General features: G+C 38.7%; 1 protein-coding gene across 1 annotated transcript in view; it reads left to right on the top strand.

Annotated features, from left to right (window-relative positions):
• The window catches only part of LOC136245218 (uncharacterized), a 79,371-nt gene extending 59,692 nt beyond the window's left edge, over window positions 1-19,679 (top strand). Inside the window, exon 15 of the mRNA XM_066036714.1 lies at window positions 19,357-19,679. Within this exon, the coding sequence (XP_065892786.1) occupies window positions 19,357-19,679 (323 nt within the window). The remainder of the gene's footprint in view (window positions 1-19,356) is intronic.
• The last annotated feature ends 2,838 nt before the right edge of the window (window positions 19,680-22,517 follow it).

Raw genomic sequence — 22,517 nt, 5'->3', positions numbered from 1 at the left:
TAACATCTCCAACTTTTCAGGACAATTTATTTTCTTATTTATGTAAAATTTGTTGATGGTTTTTATGTTTGTAATTTGTTTGCTTAATTGTTTTGTATGTGCTATGTGTGTGTTGTAATTTTTTGTTCAGTCTTTGTGTGTGTGCAGTTGTAATTTATATGTGTATATGTATGCTATTTTTGTGTTTCCTCCTCAGTCAGGGAAGAACGGCATTGCCGACTGACTTGAGGCTAATTTAAATAATCAAATCAATCAATCAATCAAATCGATATCACTAACGAATTAAGTTCTATTTGTCGCTTATACGCTGATGACTGCATTCTATATAGGAGAATTGATAGTTTAACAGATGTTAAAGATTTGCAAGATGATTTACAGATATTAGAGCTATGGGAGAAAAAGTGGAAAATGTCTTTCAATGTTGACAAATGTGTGGTTGTATCTATAACTCTTAAACGAAACCCTATATACTCCAGTTATCACCTTCATGGAGAACAACTTACTGTGGTTCAGTGTGCCAAGTACCTGGGAGTCTCAATCGATTCAAAATTATCTTTTAACCAACATGTGGACAATGTGTGCAAAAAGGAAAACTCTGTATTAAGTTTTGTGAGGAGAAATTTTGCAAACTGCTCCTGTAAAATCAAAGAATCGACCTATTTCTTACTTACGTCAAGCCCACAATGGAATATGCAGCTGCAGCATGGGCTCCTTACAGCAGACGGTCAAAAAACAAACTTGAGTCTGTGCAAAGATGTGCAGCTCGCTTTATAATGAATGATTAATATCAAACCAGCAGTGCATCAAACATTATCACGTCTTAACTCGAGCACCATTGAAACTCATTTCAAACATTTAAGGCTTCAGATGTTCCATAAAATTATTCATAGCATTGCGGATGTATCACTTCCTGATTATATAGCTCATAGATCAAGGTATACCAGAAGTAGTGAACTTAAATTTATACAGCCAGACACAGCTATTGATTCTTATAAATACAGTTTCTTTCCTGCTTCAATTTGATTGTGGAACACTCTACCTAGTGATATAAATTGTGACAATATAGATACTTTTAAGGAACTTCTGAAACATATTACATTGTAATTTATTTTTATAGCTTATATTTGTAGCCTCATGATTTTACATCTATATTGTAATATACTCACCCATATGAGTTCTGCAATAATTATAGTAAGAATGTATTGCAACTCATTAACAAGCTAGTTAGCTAAGGGTTAGTATAAGTCTCGTTGGGAACACCGGATCCGGGCCCCACTGAGAACTTGTAGGAGCTGTTATTGAAAATTGTTAGATTACAGGATGTTCTGGAATCCGGGAAACCTCGATCCAACAGCCAGCCGACGGAGAATGAATTAGCTAGTATATAGTGGCTGTAGTTAGCTACTTCTGCGACGGCTCGCACTCACTCGCGAAGACTTAAACCTCACTAGAAACGCACAGGAACACTCACTGTAATACACGTAGGCATATACACAAAGTGTAAAACTAGGTGCAAAACAAGTGAGAGTTAGTGTCTTTAGCTTATGAGTGTGTTATACTGTGTTAAACGGTAATTTACGATATAATTTTCATAACATTTATTTCAAAATATTTCTAATTACAAAGTTGATTCCACTTCAGATTCCCATAATTCCATGATTCCTTGATTGATTCCAGTGATTCCTGAGGTCTTCGACGTGATTCCGAATCGTGGCGGACCCCTCGGGTTTACCCTGTAGGTGTGACAACATATTGGTGTTATTGTTCGTGAATAATCGCTCATAACTCTTTGCCTGTTTATGGTATCTAATCCAAAACAGCCAAGCTGTAAAAAAAGTGTGCGGCCCTCAGAAAGGCTATGGTGAAAAAAGATGTGAAATCCAATGTGGCGGCCAAGAAATGGCTGTGATGGTAGGTTAATGGTAAAAATTTTAATAATGACAATTCAGGTAAATTTTGTAAAGCAGCACAAAAATTCACCTGAATTGTCGTTATTAAAATTTTTACCATAAACCTACCATCACAGCCATTTCTTAGCCGCCACCTTGGATTTCACATCTTTTTTCACCATAGCCTTTCTGAGAGCCGCACACTTTTTTTACAGCTTGGCTGTTTTGGATTAGATTTCATTTCTTTTTGTATTTGTATACCCCAAAGCCGGCCTATGGCCAGCTTTGGGACTTTTTTAACCTATGTTTTTTTTCTTTACTACAGGAAGAAGAAAAGATGAAGTAGATGTACTTTAAATATTTTATCAGTAAATGTACAAATTATATATATATAATACATATGTGACCGGATTTGCGAAAAGGGGCCTTCCACACACATCCAATTTGCCAACTTTGACAATTGATAACTTTAGATTGGAAAGAGCTATTGCCTTGAAATTTGGGCAGTGGTGATTTCTTTGCAGCTGAACTCTCTACAAGGTAATTTTTTCTAGCTGATCTCTCTACAGGGAGATTTGTTTGTAGCTGAACTATCTACAAGGTAACTTCTACTAGCTGATCTCTCTACAGGGTGATTTGTTTGTAGCTGAACTATGTACAAGGTAACTTCTTCTAGCTGATCTCTCTACAGGGTGAATTGTTCGTAGCTGAATTCTGTACAGTTGATTTGTTTGCAGCTGAGCTCTTTACAAAATGGTTTCTTTGTAGCTGAACTCTCTACAAGGTAACTTCTTCTAGCTGATCTCTCTACAGGGTGATTTGTTTGTAGCTGAACGATCTACAAGGTAACTTCTTCTAGCTGATCTCTCTACAGGGTGGTTTCTTTGTAGCTGAACTCTCTACAAGGTAACTTCTTCTAGCTGATCTCTCTACAGGGTAATTTGTTTGTAGCTGAACGATCTACAAGGTAACTTCTTCTAGCTGATCTCTCTACAGGGTGGTTTCTTTGTAGCTGAACTCTCTAAAAGGTAACTTCTTCTAACTGATCTTTCTACAGGGCAATTTGTTTGTGGCTGCATTTTCTACAGGGTGATTTCTTTGCAGCTGAACTCTCTACATGGTGGTTTCTTTGTAGCTGAACTCTCTACAAGGTAATTTCTTCTAGCTGATCTCTCTACAGGGAGGTCTGTTTGTAGCTGAACTATCTACAAGGTAACTTCTTCTAACTGATCTTTCTACAGGGCAATTTGTTTGTGGCAGAATTTTATACAGGGTGATTTCTTTGCAGCTGAACTCTCTACATGGTGGTTTCTTTGTAGCTGAACTCTCTACAAAGTAATTTCTTCCAGCTGGTCTCTCTACAGGGTGATTTGTTTGTAGCTGAATTCTGTACAGGTGATTTGTTTGCAGCTGAGCTCTTTACAGAATGGTTTCGTAGCTGAACTCTCTAAAAGGTAACTTCTTCTTACTGATCTTTCTACAGGGCAATTTGTTTGTGGCTGAATTTTCTACAGGGTGATTTCTTTGCAGCTGAACTCTCTACTTGGTGGTTTCTTTGTAGCTGAACTATGTACAAGGTAATTTCTTCTAGCTGACCTCTCTACAGGGTGATTTGTTTGTAGCTGAATTCTGTACAGGTGATTTGTTTGCAGCTGAGCTCTAAACGGAATGGTTTGTTTGTAGCTGAACTCTCTACAAGGTAACTTTTCTAGCTGATGTCTCTACAAGGTGACTAGTTTGTAGCTGAACTCTCTACATGGTGGTTTCTTTGTAACTGAACTTTCTACAAGGTGACTTCTTCTAGCTGATCTAACACAGGGTGATTTGTTTGTAGCTGAACTCTCTACAAGGTAACTTCTTCTAGCTGATCTCTCTACAGGGAGATTTGTTTGTAGCTGAACTCTCTAAATGATGGTTTCTTTGTAGCTGAACTCTCTACAAATTAACTTCTTCTAGCTGATCTCTCTACATGGTGATTTGTTTGTAGCTGAATTCTGTATAGGTGATTTGTTTGCAGCTGAGCTCTTTAAATAATGGTTTCTTTGTAGCTGAACTCTCTCAAGATAACTTCTTCTAGCTGATGTCTTTACAGGGTCACTAGTTTGTAGCTGAATTCTCTACATGGTGGTTTCTTTGTAACTGAACTCTCTACAAGGTAACTTTTTTTAGCTCATCTTTCTACAGAGTGATTTATTTGTAGCTGAATTCCGTACAGGTGATTTGTTTGCAGCTGAGCTCTTTAAAGAATGGTTTCTTTGTAGCTGAACTCTCTACAAGTTAACTTCTTCTAGCTGATGTCTCTACAAGGTCACTAGTTTGTAGCTGAGCTCTCTACATGGTGGTTTCTTTGTAACTGAACTCTCTACAAGGTGACCTCTTCTAGCTGATCTTTCTACAGGGTGATTTGTTTGAAGCTGAACTCTCTACAAGGTAACTTCTTCTAGCTGATCTCTCTACAGGGAGATTTGTTTGTAGCTGAACTCTCTACATGATGGTTTCTTTGTAGCTGAACTCTCTACAAGGTAACTTCTTCTAGCTAATCTCTCTACAGGGAGATTTGTTTGTAGCTGAACTCTTTACATGATGGTTTCTTTGTAGCTGAACTCTCTGCAAGGTAACTTCTTCTAGCTGATGTCTCTACAGGGTCACTTGTTTGTAGCTGAACTCTCTACATGATGGTTTCTTTGTAGCTGAACTCTCTACAAGGTAACTTCTTCTAGCTAATCTCTCTACAGGGAGATTTGTTTGTAGCTGAACTCTTTACATGATGGTTTCTTTGTAGCTGAACTCTCTGCAAGGTAACTTCTTCTATTGATCTCTCCACAGGGCGATTTGTTTGTAGCTGAACTCTCTACATGGTGGTTTCTTTGTAGCTGAACTCTACAAGGGGATTTTTTCTAGTTGAACTATCTCTTTCCATAGTTGCATGAACTCCCTACAAGGTAACTTCTTCTAGCTGATCTCTCTACAGGGTGACTTGTGTGTAGCTGATCTCTATACAGGTTTCTTCTTTCTAGCTGATCTCTTGAATTCTCTTCAGGGTGACTGCTCTATTAGGATGACTGCTCTATTAGAGTATCTCGATCTCGCACTTGCTGCACCAAGTTCGATTTCGTGTTATAACTCCGTGGCTTTAAGTCTGATTCTTCTACACCATTGATGAGCCTTTCTAAGATGATTACTCCATCTGTGCAACGATTTTCAAAGCATTACCCCAAGCGGTTTATCTGGTGTTTTTTTTTAAAGAAAGAAGAACCGGCCCAAGTTGGCACTCCCATCCACCACACTCTACTCTACGCTAAGATGTTCTATAAAATGGGTTTAGCCTTTTCCTACACCTACAGAGCTACTGAAACAGAACCTACAGAACACAGAATAGAAAAAAAAAAGAAGGAAATGGGGCTTAAACGGCCCCAAGACGCCCCTCCCCCAGTGCAAGGTCAACTGATGCTGGAACATGACCCTTAAAGGGATGACCAGAGGAGGAGCGAGAACCCCTTATGCACATGATGGCAGAGTGCAATAAGGAGAAGCCAAGACGGCAGCGAAGCCAGCTCATCACCATACAGTACGGTGATTTCCACTTACAGGATAGGAGGAAGGCCAGGCGTTTGTAAGCCACAGTGGTGGAGGCACCCATGCCTCCAGAAGTTGAAAAAACAAGAGGACTAAAATTACCATGTTCCACCTCTCGCACTCTCTCCTCATACTGACGGCGCTTCGAAGTTTCATGCTGGCGATAGGGATTACAACGGTTTATCTGGTAGGCGTGGCAGGTAGTCGTTTTTTTATTAGCTAATCTCGATTGCGTAATTGTTACATACTGTTGGTTTTTTCGTTGTATCTTCCTGTTTTTTAGCTCGATTTCTTTCAAACCACAAAAGGTTTGAGGTTCAATAGTTAACCTATTCACCCACCGATTTTCAGCTTCATCCCATACGCGGTTTACCCTGTAGGCGTGACAACATATTGGTGTTATTTTTCGTGAATAATCGCTCATAACTCTTTGCCTGTTTATCGTATTCCAGCCAATGTTGGTACCGAGATGCGCCTTTATATCCCCCTTCTGTGTGCCAAATTTCAAGGTAATCGGATATGGCGTTCGAGTTTTATAGCAGTTTTTGTAAGTGTGCGACAAGAAAAAGAAAAATAAGAAGGGAAAAAAAACGAAGAAACTGAGCCAATTTTTGAAGTCGCATATCTCGGGAACGCGCGAAGCGATTTCGCTCAAATTTGGAATGTGGAGTGCTGCAGTTGGAGGGCATGTCCACAGAAAACATCGTCTTGTTTCATCAAGGAAGCACAGAGCTATGGAGGTGCGAAAATTGCGTTTTCTTTCTTCCTGTCAATATACTCACGGGTGTTACGCGCCGGCTTCTTGGGCCGCACGACACACTACCGTGTGTCTTGATTACAGCCACAGTTGGTACCGAGATACGCCTTTATACCCCGCTTCTGTGTGCCAAATTTCAAGGCAATCGGATACGGCGTTCGCGTTTTATAGCAGTTTTTGTAAGTGTGCGAGAAAACAGGAAGAAAAACAAGAAAAAAACCAAGAAACTAAGCCAATTTTTGAAGTCGCATATCTCGGGAATGCCTGAAGCGATTTCGCTCAAATTTGGAATGTGGAGTACTGAAGTTGGAGGGAGTATCCACAGCAAAAATCGTCTTTTTTCATCAAGGTATCACAGAGCTACGGAGTTGTGAAAATTGTATTTTCTTTCTTCCTGTCAATATACTCACGGGTGTTGAGCGCCGGCTTCTTGGGCCGCACGACACACTACCGTGTGTCTTGATATTTATTACAGAACTCTACATGGTGGTTTCTTTCTACTATCAATACTTTCCGTTATTGTTTTTTTGTATCTGTGGCATTCTTGTAGAACGCTATTCCTGAGGACATTTTGGCACGAAGCCAGGTTAAACATTTCAGATCTAGATTGAAACAGTTTGTTTTAATGTGATTGTTTAATTCTGTACTTGTATTGTGTATGTTGTTCTGTTTTTGTAATTGTATTTTTGTAACTGTAAATATTGTATGTAAGGGTATCACCTTTTACAGGTACATGCCTTTTGTGTATCCCTTTAAACAATTTGATAATAATAATAATAATAACTGAACACTCTACAAGGTGAATCCTTCTAGCTGATCTCTCTACAGGGTGAATTGTTTGTAGCTGAACTATCTACAAGCGGCAGATAGGTTCCCGGGTGATGGAACAGTCTGGTGATAATAGGGCCACCTAATCAGAAGGTTGCCATTGATGTTCAACGTGGCAATGCTGCTTCTGTAATGGCAACAATACCATCATCCCAGGACTGGGCATAGTTTGCCTCTCTGCCCACTGTTTAAGTGTTTATTTATATTATCATTGTCAAAAAAAGAAAAAAAATCTATTATCGAAAAAAAAGGTAATTTCTTGCTGATGTCTCTACATGGTCACTAGTTAGTAGCTGAACTCTCTACAAGGTGACTTCTTCTAGCTGAACTACATAGTTGAACTCCCCACAAGGTAACTTCTTCTAGCTGATCTCTCTATAGGGTGAATTGTTTGCAGCTGAACTCTCTACATGATGGTTTCTTTGTAGCTGAACTCTCTACAAGGTAACTTCTTCTAGCTGATGTCTCTACAAGGTCACCTGTTTGTAGAAATTTTTTGTAGCTGAACTCTCTACAAGGTAACTTCTTCTAGCTGATCTCTGTACAGGGTGAATTGTTTGTAGCTGAACTCTCTACAAAGTAACTTTTTCTAGCTGATCTCTCTACAGGGTGATTTGTTTGTAGCTTAACTCTCTACATGTTGATTTCTCTGTAGCTGAACTTTCTACAAGGTGACTTCTTTTAGCTGAACTATCTCTTTCCGTAGTTGAACTTCCTACAAGGTAACTTCTTCTAACTGATCTCTCTACAGGGTAATTTGTTTGTAGCTGATCTCTATACAGGTTATTTGTTTCTAGCTGATCTTTTGAATTGTCTTCAGGGTGAATGCTCTATTAGGATGACTGCTCTATTAGAGTATCTCTATCTTGCAGTTACTACACCAAGTTGGATTTCGTGTTATAACTCCGTGGCTTTAAGTTTGATTCTTCTACATCATTGAAGAGCCTTTCTTAGATGATTACTCCATCTGTACAGCGATTTTCAAAGCATTACTCCAAGCGGTTTATCAGGAAGGCATGACAAGTAGTCGTTTTTATTAGCTAAAAAATTTAAAAAATTAAAAATAAATTAAAAATAAAATAATAAAAAAGCTAATCTCGATTGCATAATTGTTACACACTGTTGGCTTTTTCGTTGTATCTTCCTGGTTTTTAGCTCGATTTCTTTCAAACCACAAAAGGTTTGAGGTTCAATAGTTAACCTATTCACCCACCGATTTTCAGCTTCTTCCCGTAAGCGGTTTACCCTGTAGGCGTGACAACATATTGGTGTATGTTTCGTTAATAATCACTAATACCTCTTTGCCTGTTTATCATATTCCAGCCAAAATTGGTACCATGATGCGCCTTTATACTCCCCTTCTGTGTGCCAAATTTCAAGGTAATCGGATATGGCGTTCTCGTTCTATATAGCAGTTTTTGCAAGTGTGCGAAAAGAGGAAGAAAATAAGAAGAAAAAAAACCCGAAGAAACTGAGCCCATTTTTTAAGTCGAATATCTCGGGAATGCTAATACAATTTTTTTTTTCTTACCAGGGGTGACTAACTTATCAAGATACACGGTAGTGTGTCGTGCGGCCCAAGAAGCCGGCGCGTAACACCCGTGAGTATATTGACAGGAAGAAAGAAAACGCAATTTTCGCACCTCCGTAGCTCTGTGATGCCTTGATGAAACAAGACGATTTTTGCTGTGGACACTCCCTCCAACTTCAGCACTCCACATTCCAAATTTGAGCAAAAATCGCCGAGATATGCGACTTCAAAAATTGGCTTAGTTTCTTCATTTTTTTCTTCGTCTTATTTTTCTTCCTCTTTTCGCACACTTACAAAAACTGCTATAAAACGCGAACGCCATATCCGATCGCCTTGAAATTTGGCACACAGAAGGGGGAGTATAAAGGCGCATCTCTGTACCAACTTTGGCTGGAATACGATAAACAGGCAAAGAGTTATGAGCGAATTATTCACGAAAAATAACACCAATATATTGTCACGCCTACAGGGTAAACCGCGTATGGGAAGAAGCTGAAAATCGGTGGGTGAATAGGTTAACTATTGAACCTCAAACCTTTTGTGGTTTGAAAGAAATCGAGCTAAAAACCAGGAAGATACAACAAAAAAACCAACAGTGTGAGTGTGTAACAATTACGCAATCGAGATTAGCTAATAAAAAACGACTGCTTGCCACGCCTACCAGATAAACCGCTTGGGGTAATGCTTTGAACATCGCTGTACAGATGGAGTAATCATCTTAGAAAGGCTCTTCAATGTTGTAGAAGAATCAGACTTAAAGCCACGGAGTTATAACACGAAATCCAACTTGGTGTAGCAAGTGCGAGATCGAGATACTCTAATAGAGCAGTCATCCTAATAGAGCAGTCACCCGAAGAGAATTCAAGAGATCAGCTAGAAACAAGTAACCTGTATAGAAATCAGCTACAAACAAGTCACCCTGTAGAGAGATCAGCCACAAACAATTCACCCTGTAGAGAGATCAGCTAGAAGAAGTTACCTTGTAAGGAATTCATGCAACTATAGAAAGAGATAATTCAGCTAGAAGAAATCACCTTGTAGAGTTCAGCTACAAATAAATCGTCCTGTAGAGAGATCAGCCAGAAGAAGTTACCTTGTAGAGAGTTCAGCTACAAAGAAACCATCATGTAGAGAGTTCAGCTGCAAACAGATCACCTGTAGAGAGTTCAGCTACAAAAAAATCTCCCTGTAGAGAGATCAGCTAGGAGAAATTTCCTTGTGGAGAGTTCAGTTACAAAGAAACCACCATGTAGAGAATTCATTTACAAACTAGTGACCCTGTAGAGACATCAGCTAGAAGAAGTTACCTTGTAAAGAGTTCAGCTACATTCTGTAAAGAGCTCAGGCGAAAAAAAATCACCTGTACAGAATTCCACTACAAACAAATCACCCTGTAGAAAGATCAGCTAGAAGAAGTTACCTCGTAGAGAGTTCAGTTACAAAGAAACCACCATGTAGAGAATTCATTTACAAACTAGTGACCCTGAAGAGACATCAGCTAGAAGAAGTTACCTTGTAAAGAGTTCAGCTACATAGAAACCATTCTGTAAAGAGCTCAGTTGCAAACAAATCACCTGTACAGAATTCAGCTACAAACAAATCACCCTGTAGAGAGATCAGCTAGAAGAAGTTACCTTGTTGATAGTTCAGCTACAAACAAATCACCCTGTAGAGAGATCAGCTAGAAGAAGTTACCTTGTAGAGAGTTCAGTTACAAAGAAACCATCATGTGGAGAGTTCAGCTGCAAACAAATCACTTGTAGAAAGTTCAGCTACAAACCAATCTCCCTGTAGAGAGATCAGCTGGAAGAAGTTTCCTTGTAGAGAGTTCAGCCACAAACAAATCACCCTGTAGAAAGATCAGTTAGAAGAAGTTACCTTGTAGAGAGTTCAGTTACAAAGAAACCATCATGTAGAGAGTTCAGCTGCAAACAGATCACCTGTAGAGAGTTCAGCTACAAAAAAATCTCCCTGTAGAGAGATCAGCTAGGAGAAATTTCCTTGTGGAGAGTTCAGTTACAAAGAAACCACCATGTAGAGAGTTTAGCTGCTAACAAATCACCTGTAGAGAGTTCAACTACAAACAAACCGCCCTGTAGAGAGATCAATAGAAGAAGTTACCTTGTAGAGAGTTCAGCTACAAAGAAACCATCATGTAGAGAGTTTAGGTGCAAACAAATCACCTGTAGAGAGTTCAGCTACAAACAAATCTCCCTGTAGAGAGATTAGCCAGAAGAAGTTTCCTTGTAGAGAGTTCAGCTACAAACAAATCACCCTGTAGAGAGATCAGCTAGAAGAAGTCACCTTGCAGAGAGTTCAGTTACAAAGAAACCATCATGTAGAAAGTTCAGCTACAAACTAGTGACCTTGTAGAGACATCAGCTAAAAGAAGTTACCTTATAGAGAGTTCAGCTACAGAGAAACTATCATGTAGAGAGTTCAGCTGCAAACAAATCACATGTACAGAGTTCAGCTACAAGCAAATCTCCCTGTAGAGAGATCAGCTAGACGAAGTTTCCTTGTAGAGAGTTCAGCCACAAACAAATCACCCTGTAGAAAGGTCAGCTAGAAGAAATTACCTTGTAGAGAGTTCAGCTACAAAGAAACCATCATGTAGAGAGTTCAGCTGCAAACAAAACACCTGTAGAGAGTTCAGCTACAAACAAATCTCTCTGTAGTGAGATCAGCTAGAAGAAGTTTCCTTGTAGAGAGTTCAGCTACAAACAAATCACCCTCTAGAAAGATCAGCTAGAAGAAGTCACCTTGTAGAGAGTTCAGTTAGCTACAAAGAAACCACCATATAGAGAGTTCAGCTACAAACTAGTGACCTTGTAGAGACATCAGTTACCTTGTAGAGAGTTCTGCTACAAAGAAACCATCATGTAGAGAGTTCAGCTGCAAACAAATCACCTGTAGAGAGTTCAGCTACAAACAAGTCTCCCTGTAGAGAGATCAGCTAGAAGAAGTTTCCTTGTAGAGAGTTCAGCTACAAACAAATCACCCTGTAGAAAGATCAGCTAGAAGAAGTTACCTTGTGGAGAGTTCAGTTACAAAGAAATCATCATGTAGAGAGTTCAGCTGCAAACAAATCACATGTAGAGAGTTCAGCTACAAACAAATCTCCCTGTAGAGAGACCAGCTAGAAGAAGTTACCTTGTAGAGAGTTCAGCTACAAAGAAACCATCATGTAGAGAGTTCAGCTGCAAACAAATCACCTGTAGAGAGTTCAGCTACAAAGAAACCATCGTGTAGAGAGTTCAGCTGCAAACAAATCACCTGTAGAGAGTTCAGCTACAAACAAATCTCCCTGTAGAGAGATCAGCTAGAAGAAGTTACCTTGTGGAGAGTTCAGCTTCAAAGAAACCATCATGTAGAGAATTCAGCTGCAAACAAATCACCTGTAGAGAGTTCAGCTACAAACAAGTCTCCCTGTAGAGAGATCAGCTAGAAGAAGTTTCCTTGTAGAGAGTTCAGCTACAAACAAGTCACCCTGTAGAAAGATCAGCTAGAAGAAGTTACCTTGTAGAGAGTTCAGCTACAAAGAAACCATCATGTAGAGAGTTCAGCTGCAAACAAATCACCTGTAGAGTTCAGCTACAAACAAATCTCCCTGTAGAGAGATCAGCTAGAAGAAGGATCCTTGTAGAGGGTTCAGCTACAAACAAATCAGCCTGTAGAAAGATCAGCTAGAAGGAGTCACCTTGTAGAGAGTTCAGTTACAAAGAAATCATCATGTAGAGAGTTCAGCTATAAACTAGTGACCTTGTAGAGAGATCAGCTAGAAGAAATTAACTTTTAGAGAGTTCAGTTACAAAGAAACCACCGTGTAGAGAGTTCAGCTTCAAAGAAATCATCCTGTAGAAAATTCAGCCACAAACAAATTGCCCTGTAGAAAGATCAGTTAGAAGAAGTTACCTTGTAGAGAGTTCAGCTACAAAGAAACCATTCTGTAAAGAGCTCAGCTACAAACAAATCACCCTGTGGAGAGATCAGCTAGAAGAAGTTACCTTGTAGATAGTTCAGCTACAAACAAATCACCCTGTAGAGAGATCATGATCAGCTAGAAGAAGTTACCTTGTAGATTGTTCAGCTACTAACAATTCACCCTGTAGAGAGGGCAGCAAGAAGAAGTCACCTTGTAGAGTGTTCAGTTACAAAGAAACCACCATGGAGAGTTCTGTAATAAATATATGTATTGTATATATAACACTGTGAAAAAAGTGGGATATAAGATGGTATTTCCAGTGGCTTATTGAATACAAATAAGCCTAAATATAAACTCTGTATTATACTCATGTTATACTTTAGTATAATGCATACTATACTATTACATATATGGTTTCAGTTTATTTACCAGATTACCTGAAACAGCTTATATCGAATATAATTCCCACAGTATACCATCACATATATGGTTTCAGTATGTTTAACACATTAACTAAAGCCTTACATGAGACTGTTAGTATAATACGGGTTATATCAAGCTTTTTTGTATTCAATAAGCCACTGGAAATACCATCTTATATCCCTCTTTTTTCACAGTGTAATTTGTACATTTACTGATAAAATCAGATATTTAAAGTACATCTGCTTCATCTTTTCTTCTTCCTGTGGTAAAGAAAAAAAAGACAGGTTAAAAAAGTCCCAAAGCCGGCCTATGGTATACAAATACAAAAAGAAATGAAATCTAATCCAAAACAGCCAAGCTGTAAAAAAACAGTGCGGCCCTCAAAAAGGCTATGGTGAAAAAAGATGTGAAATCCAAGGTGGCGGCCAAGAAATGGCTGTGATGGTAGGTTAATGGTAAAAATTTTAATAACGGCAATTTAGGTGATTTTTTTGCCAAGACCAAGCGGCACAAAAATTCACCTGAATTGTCGTTATTAAAATTTTTACCATTAACCTACCATCACAGCCATTTCTTGGCCGCCACCTTGGATTTCACATCTTTTTTCACCATAGCCTTTTTGAGGGCCGCACTGTTTTTTTACAGCTTGGCTGTTTTGGATTAGATTACAATTACAAACAACTATTACAACTACATAAACTACAGCTAGCTACAGGGGGAAAACTATTACTATTACGGGAATGCTTGAAGCGATTTCGCTCAAATTAGGTGTGAAAATTGCGTTTTCGTTCTTCCTGTCAATATACTCACGGGTGTTGTGCGCCGGCTTCTTGGGCCGCACGACACAGTACCGTGTGTCTTGGTACAGTTGTATACTAGCAATGTTGCAACCCACTTACGTATTTTCATGTATAGTAGGGTTTCCACTCAAAATAAGAAGGTGCTTCATTTTGTTGTTTCTGGAGATTTTTGCACAGATTTACCTTCAAGTTAAAGCAAAGAAGTGTTAATTTGCTATTGGAATGTTTGCAGCAGTCGCTATCAGCACAATTTTAACATGTGTAAAGGGTGTACCTAATCACTGGACTGGATTGCTGGACTGGAATACTGGACTGGGCTACTGGACTGACATATTTTTGGTTTTTACACATTCTGAGGTTGGTTTTATTGAGTCTTGCTAGCCAAGGGCCTTCAGAAAACTTGCAGTCTGCTACTAAAATGAACAGTGTGAGGAGTGGAGCAGGCAAAAACTGACTTCTGACTACTTGTTATGCTCTACAGCATTTATACAGTTCTTAGTGTTGCGTTTTGGAGATTAGAATATGTAGCAATAGTAAAAATCATTCTATATTTGTGCTACCTCAGTATGATACAATGCATCCTTGAACTACATAGCTCAGACCCCTGGGACACAACCTATCCTTCCTAGGACAATCTATTGTAGCTAAATTCGTTCCTACATGTAACATACAAACTCATTGCATAGCTGTAGGGTTATTCTGCTATCATGATTAGTTCTTACATGTGCTGGTTGGCATTAGCCATACTATAATAATTATGTGACCAAATTTATTAGCATTGTACAAGCTTGCTACTATCTCCAAGACTTTATCGTTGGCTAGCCATAACTAGCACATTCCCTGCAGCATACTGATAAGGAGTATAGGTATGTGTACTGTAGAAGAGCATAATAAATAGATTCTAAAGTGAAATCACTTGAAGTCAGTTTTTGCTTACCCCACTCCTCACACTGTTCATTTTAGTAGCAGACTGCAAGTTTTCTGAAGGCCCTTGGCTAGCAAGACTCAATAAAACCAACCTCAGAATGTGTAAAAACCAAAAAAATGTCAGTTCAGTAGTCCAGTCCAGTGTTCCAGTCCAGTAGTCCAGTCCAGTGATTAGTTACACCCATGTGTAAATATAATTTAAAAGTGGTCACGTGACCAAAAATCCCTTCATATAGGATTTCCACTGCAAAATAAGAGGATGCCTCAGCCTTTTTCATTGTTTTCACGTAGGTTGACCTTAAGATAAAACAAACAAGTGCTAATATCAAGACACATGGTAGTGTGTGTCGTGCGGCCCAAGAAGCCAGCGCGCTACACCGTGAGTATATTTACAGGAAGAAAGTAAACGCGATTTTCACACCTTTGTAGCTCCGTGATTCCTTATCCGATTGACACCAAAGTTGCTACAGAAGTGTCGGCTAGGTAGGGAAGTCCACTTCCAACTTTGAAGAAAATCGCTCCAACCATTGCCGAAATACGAGTGGCCAAAGTTTGGGTTTTTTTTCTTATTTTCGCACACTTTGCAAAATCCGCCATAAAACACGAATGCGCCTCCAATCGGGCTGACATTTGGCACACGTAAAGGGCTCATTAAGGCGAATCCCAGTACCAAGTTTGGTAGGAATCCGATGAACATTCACGGAGTTATTACCGATTATTTGCGTAAAATTAGGTCGAAGGTCTGTCACGCCCACAGGGTAAACCGCTTGAAGGAATGAGCTGAAAATTGCTATGTAGATGGAGTAACTATCGTAGGAGTGCTTTTTTGTAGTTTGAAAGGAATCCAGTTAAAGACCATCGAGATATGACACAAAACCCAACCTGTGTCAAAATTACGCGATCGATTTTTATGAATAAAAAAACTATTATTTTTCACGCCTACCAGGCAAACCGCTTAGAGCAGTGAGCTGAAAATCGGTGTGAAGCTGGAATAATTATCATAGAAAGTCCTTGCAGTAGTACAGAAGAATCGGAATACAAACCACTGAGTTATGATTTCAAAGCCAACTACGTGTAGCATATGCGAGATCGAGATACTCTAATAGAACAGTCACCGTAATAGAGCATTCAGCTACGTTTATAATTTACTCCATTATAGAATTATATTACATTGCAAGTTATTCTGTAGGGAGTTCAGCTACAAACAAGTCACCCTGTAGTCAGATCAGTTAGAAGAAGGTACCTAGTAGAGAGTTCAGCTACAAAGAAACCATCATGTAGAGAGTTCAGCTGCAAACAAATCACCCTGTAGAGAATTCAGCTACAAACAAATTGCCCTGTAGAGAGATCAGCTAGAAGAAGTTACCTTGTAGAGAATTCAGTTACGAAGAAACAATCGTGTAGAGAGTTCAGCTGCAAACAAATTCGCCAGTAGAAAGTTCCGCTATGAACAGATCACCCTGTAGAGAGTTCAGTTAGAAACAAGTCATCCTGTAGAGAGATCAGCTAGAAGAAGTCACCTTGTAGAGAGTTCAGCTACAAAGAACCACCATGTAAGAATTCAGCTGCAAACAAATCACCTGTAAAGAGTTCAGCTAGAAAGAAGTCACCCTGTAGAGAGATCAGCTAGAAACAAGTCACCCTGTAGAGAGTTCAGCTAGAAGAATTACAATGTAAAGAGTTCAGCTACAAAGAAACTACCATGTAGAGAGTTCAGCTGCAAACAAATCGCCCTGTAGAGAATTCAGCTACAAACAAATCGCCCTGTAGAAAGATCAGTTAGAAGAAGTTACCTTGTAGAGAGTTCAGCTACAAACAAGTCATCCGGTAGAGAGATCAGAGAAGGATCACCTTGTAGAGAGTTCAGCTACAAAGAAATCACCCTGCTTCATCTTTTCTTCTTCCTGTGGTAAAGATAAAAATGATAGGTTAAAAAGCCTAAAGCCAGCCATAGGCCAGCTTTGGGGTATATAAATACAAAAAGAAGTGAAATCTAATCCAAAACAGCCAAGCTGTAAAAAAAGAGTGCGGCCCTGAGAAAGGCTATGGTGAAAAAAGATGTGAAATCCAAGGTGGCGGCCAAGAAATGGCTGTGATGGTAGGTTAATGGTAAAAATTTTAATAACGACAATTCAGATGAATTTTTGTGCCGTGTGGTCTTGGCAAAAAAATCACCTAAATTGCCGTTATTAAAATTTTTACCATTAACCTACCATCACAGCCATTTCTTGGCCGCCACCTTGGATTTCACATCTTTTTTCACCATAGCCTTTCTCAGGGCCGCACTCTTTTTTTACAGCTTGGCTGTTTTGGATTAGATATTATTAAACTGTCTATTACTTTCAATATCAGTGCAGTTTTAACTGTAAATTCCCAAAAGTGGTCATGTGGCCAACAATCCCATTACAGCTATAAAGGATCTGTTATAACACTGCAAGATGTAGACGTTTTCATTATAAGGCAAGAAAATACACTAATTATGACTTCGGTCACCCTACAATACAATAATTTTCTAATAAGCTGCCTAATTTAGCTATTGTGATATTTTTGGTTACGTGACCACTTTTTGTATGTTTTTGTGTGTTAAACTTATGCTGATATTCAATGCTACAAGCAATCCAATAATAAATTAGCACTTGTTTGCTTTATCTTAAAGGTCAGTCTGTGTGAAAATCAGCAGAAACAACAAAAGGAAGCACCTTCCTATTTTGAGTTGGAAACCCTATCAGTTTAGTACTGCATGTAGTAATTACTATGGAAACCACAGTGATTCATATATGAGCTCATTGTATGCTGTGTTGAAAGGCAATAGAAGGGTTCCATCTTCTAGTAAAATGAAGCTTTTCCATATTCTGTGCTGTAGGTCACATATTGAGATATTACTGCTTAAAATTATAATTTCATCATTAATTTTGTTCATGAAGTTCGATAAACACTGTACTAAAAGCATAGTTAGAGTCATTGAACAAGTTCATAGTTAATGTCATTCTACAATTTTGACTATTTACATACGTATGCTCAACTACTTATACTACATTAATCTAGATACCATGTTTGTTTTAATTTAATTCATATCATTATTATTATATCATACAGTACTATTGTACTGTATAGTAGGGACGATGAAGGTGTTGGCATGGCCCACAATAAAATATCACCTAAAAACCTTCCTTAATTTCTCTCATGACGACTTGACAGTATTGCCGTGCTGGGTACAATCTAGCCCAAAAATGCCTCAGATCAGCTCAAAATGTTTTCATCGAGTTGCTACAGTATTATTAGAAAAATTATTTACTGGAATTTTCTACTGACTGCCTGCCTGCCTGCCTGCCTGCCTGCCTGCCTGCCTGCCTGCCTGCCTGCCTGCCTGCCTGCCTGCCTGCCTGCCTGCCTGCCTGCCTGCCTGCCTGCCTGCCTGCCTGCCTGCCTGCCTGCCTGCCTGCCTGCCTGCCTGCCTGCCTGCCTGCCTGCCTGCCTGCCTGCCTGCCTGCCTGCCTGCCTGCCTGCCTGCCTGCCTGCCTGCCTGCCTGCCTGCCTGCCTGCCTGCCTGCCTGCCTGCCTGATGCATTCAGGAAAGCATAGCGAGTGGCTACAGCTAGCTACAGTCTTACTTCTTTCACAGAAACTCTTTGAAGTAACTAAAGAAGAAACCTTTGGTATATTGATAGTTATACAACACGTGCACTATTGTCTTACTATCATCATTCCATATAATACTGAGTGGCCATAGCACAGGGACAGATTAAATTTCTGGGCATGCACGTTTCACAATGTTATTGCACCAACATATTGGAATACACGTGTGGGTAGTTCAGTGAGCTGTTCTCCATTGTAGATGAGATATCGCCTGCCACCAGAAAATGGACTGCTTGTGGAATGGTATGCACAAAGCATATTTACAAAAGTAGACAATTGTTTTAAGTGAGTTAGTCTGGCATAGCTGCTCGTAAGTGAATTAGTCTGGTGGCTACACCAGACACCCTGTGCTGTTGTGGGTACGTATCAGTAGTATAGGTGCAGCTGGAATGTAAGTGGACAGCCTTGTGCTTTTATGGATATAATTATTAGATTCATGATCCATGATCTCACTCATGAATATGAAAATTGTAGCTATTTATAAATGTGATGGTAGCTAGCTTTTTAATAGTGTTCATGAATTAACAAAAAAATTCACAAACAAGTACTCAGTTATCCAAACCCCCAGGGGTAGTCCATAAGTCTGAAAAGTCCATATGTCATAGAGTAGACATTTCCATAGTTCGGGTGACTGAGAATCTGGATAAGTGGGGTCCGAATATCTGAAGTTCCACTGTATATGAAAAAGATTAGGAATTTTAAACTAGAGTAGGGTTAATGTAGTACCGCTGCATTAAAAAGTACTGAAACAAGCTGGACCAAAATAGTACGTAGTGTCCAGATACTGTAAACTAAAAAGAAGTGAATATCCCTACTGTGCATTTTGATTGTAGAATGTCCTTAGCACAGTAGGGATATTCAGTTCTTTTTGTTTTACAGTATCTGGACATTATATGCACTATATACTCCAATCAAACTTGTCTCAGTACTTTTATTGCAGCTGTACTATATTGCCCCTGCTCTAGTTTAAATTCCTAATTATTTCTTATATATACAGCTGTAATTATTGTACACTTGTCTGTTGTATTATGTAAAGATGCTCTACTGAGTAAATTCCTCTGCAGTTACAGGTGGAGTTATGGAAACATTTAATTATACTGGCACTAGTGATGATCTTCAACCTATGCTGGTTAATGAGGGAGATACTGTTGTGTTGAATTGTGAATCATTCGTGGAGTCTCAGAGTTTTACTAGATCTATACAGTATCGGTGGCTACTTGATGGAGATATAATGAATATAGTGGGAGCAATGGCAACATTAACTATTGATAGAGCAGAGATATCCTCAGAACGCACATATCAATGTCTAGTACGAGGAATTATTACTAAAAACCCATTGACCAGGAGACGATCTCGTAATCTTGTAGTCAGAGGTTTGTTACTGTAAACATGGATTAGTGTCTACCACATCACATTTAATCATTGTGTGCTGATTTTGTTGCATAATTAAATTTTGTACTGAATTTCTGTACACAAGTACCACCAGTTTCTTTTCTTTAAAGTATTTAATTTAAATAATAATTATGTAGCACATTAGTCAGAGCAATAGGAATTCAAATCATCACTACTACATTCCAAACGTTTATACTTTGCAACTTGTCACCTTTACACTTGAAACTTGCATGTTTACAATAGAATAAGTAGAAGGAAAAATTAGAAATTTTAAGTTGGAATCAAAGAAGTGAAACAAAGGAATAGCTAAAAAGTAGTGAAACAAGAGAGGTTGTCTATATACCTGCAGATATACTAGTGGACATTTGATCCCTATACTTTATGACTGAATTAGGGATTAAATGTCCATTAGTGATATCTGCAGGTATACTACCTTTCCTGCTTTTCACTATATTTTTGACACCTTCATGGACTGTGAGTGAACAACAGGGTTCAAAATATCCCTGTTTCCGTTACTTTTTATTCTTTGATCTCTAATGTTTCTAAACTTAGTTATGACTAATGAACCGGAAAGAATAGCACCAGGCATTTACATCTGAGCATGTGCTCCAACAATTAATTACTGAAAAGTGCAGTACCCATTACACTTTGCCTTCAGCTATGTTCTGCCCGTTAGACAGTGATACGAATGAAGAACGGTATGAAAAGTATCACTGCATTCACCACGGAAAATATTGGCGATAAGTGTAATAGCTACCACCACAGCCACTAGGAAGCTGCATCGTGCTACCACGAATTGATAGTTTGCATTGTTAATGAAAAAAGGTGAAAAGGCACGTCCCAGGACAAAGCGATGTAGATAAGAATAGTGAAAAAATCCTGTAGACCTATGATTTGTTGAGTTATGCTTGTCTGAATACATCAGTTAGTTAGTCAGTTAGTAGAAAATTCAGTTAAAATTCCACAGCAAACGCATTGGATCACTCTGAATGCATTTTTAGGCTTGGCGATGCTTAACCAATACTACCAGCTGTTTTCAAGGAAAACTGAGGCTGTTTTCTGAAAACCCAAAACACCATGATCCCTAGTATATGGTATTCCTATACTGTATGATTTTTTGCCTTGGAAATTGGGCAAGCATATAATTATTGTGAAGAAATAAAACTGAAATTTTACCAATTTCACAAGTGCGTAGATAATCTATACAAAACAGCCCAGCTGAAAAAAGTGTGGCCCCAAAAATCTTATGGTTAAAACAGTTGTGAAATCAAAGGTGGAAATCATCATTAACAAGTTGATGTGCTACTTCTAAAAAACCAAGCACATGCAGCTAGCTAACTCTTCTGGAATAGATTAACTATGTATGGCTATGTTATTATTAATTTTTTTAGCTAATAATATGTTTTTGGTTTTGCAATAATGCATCAATTAATTAAGTTATTGTAATTTGGGATTTCATAGCTCATGAAATTTTCGTAATTCTTCAATTACGTTGCTATGCACTGCTAAGGAAGCACTTGTTAAACAAACCACTTTAAACAACATATTATACACAGAAGTATCTTCTAAACTGTTTTACTGTATATTGTTTGAATACTATGTTTTTTCCCATAAATTCTCTTGACAAAGCCTCAAATCTGCTCTTCATTTTCATTTGCATACATAGGGAATGCCCCTTTCAACTCAAAGGGATAGGCTATTCCTGGTAGTCTACAAGGCCTGCACCATTGTTTTTCAGTTGTTAAATGCCTGTAATTCAAAGTCTGAGGAGAGTCACCACACCCATATTTCAGACTGCCGGAAAGAAATCACCTCAGAGCAAAGTCCACCTGTTCTGAAGTTTAATACAGACTTCATTTCGCTTTTACTTTTTTTTTACATGCAAGCTGTTATTACCATCTAATCAAAAACAGCCAAGCTGTAAAAAAAGGAGTGCGGCCCTTGAAAAGGCTATGGTGAAAAAAGATGTGAAATCCAAGGTGGCGGCCAAGAAATGGCTGTGATGGTAGGTTAATGGTAAAAATTTTAATAACGACAATTCAGGTGAATTTGGTACCGCTTGGTCAATTGGCACAAAATTCACCTGGATTGTCGATATTAAAATTTTTACCATTCACCTACCATCACAGCCATTTCTTGGCCGCCACCTTGGATTTCACATCTTTTTTCACCATAGCCTTTTCAAGGGCCGCACTCCTTTTTTTACAGCTTGGCTGTTTTTGATTAGATTTCACTTCTTTTTGTATTTGTATACCCCAAAGCCGGCCTATGGCCAGCTTTGGGGCTTTTTAACCTATATATTTTTCTTTACCACAGGAAAAAGAAAAAGATGAAGCAGATTTTATAAATACTTTAACTCATTCTGATTTTATCAGTAAATTTACAAATTATATATATAATGCATATATCAAGAGTTCATAATATAAAAAGAGAGCATATATTTATTACATGTCAATTAATCCCCACAGGATAATTTGCAGCTGATCTCTCTACTGGGTGACTTGAAATGTAGCTGAACTCTCTACAGGTTGATCTGCTTGTACGTAGATGAACTCTTTACAGGATTTTCTCTACAGGGTGATTTGACTCTAGCTGAACTCTCTGCAGGGTTATCTGTTTGTAGTTGAATTCTCTACAGGGTGATTTGTTTGCAGCTGAACTCTCTACAAGGTAACTTCTTCTAGCTGATCTGTCTACTAACTGAGTACTAACTACTAACTAGCTGAGCTGATCTGTCTACTTGTTTCTAACTGGTCTCTCTACAGGGTGATTTGTTTGTAGCTGAATTCTCTACAGGGTGATGTGTTTGCAGTTGAACTCTCTACATGGTGGT

Source organism: Dysidea avara, chromosome 15 (genome assembly GCF_963678975.1).
Source record: "Dysidea avara chromosome 15, odDysAvar1.4, whole genome shotgun sequence".
NCBI lineage: Eukaryota > Metazoa > Porifera > Demospongiae > Dictyoceratida > Dysideidae > Dysidea > Dysidea avara.
This window is presented reverse-complemented; position numbering and strand designations above follow the sequence as displayed.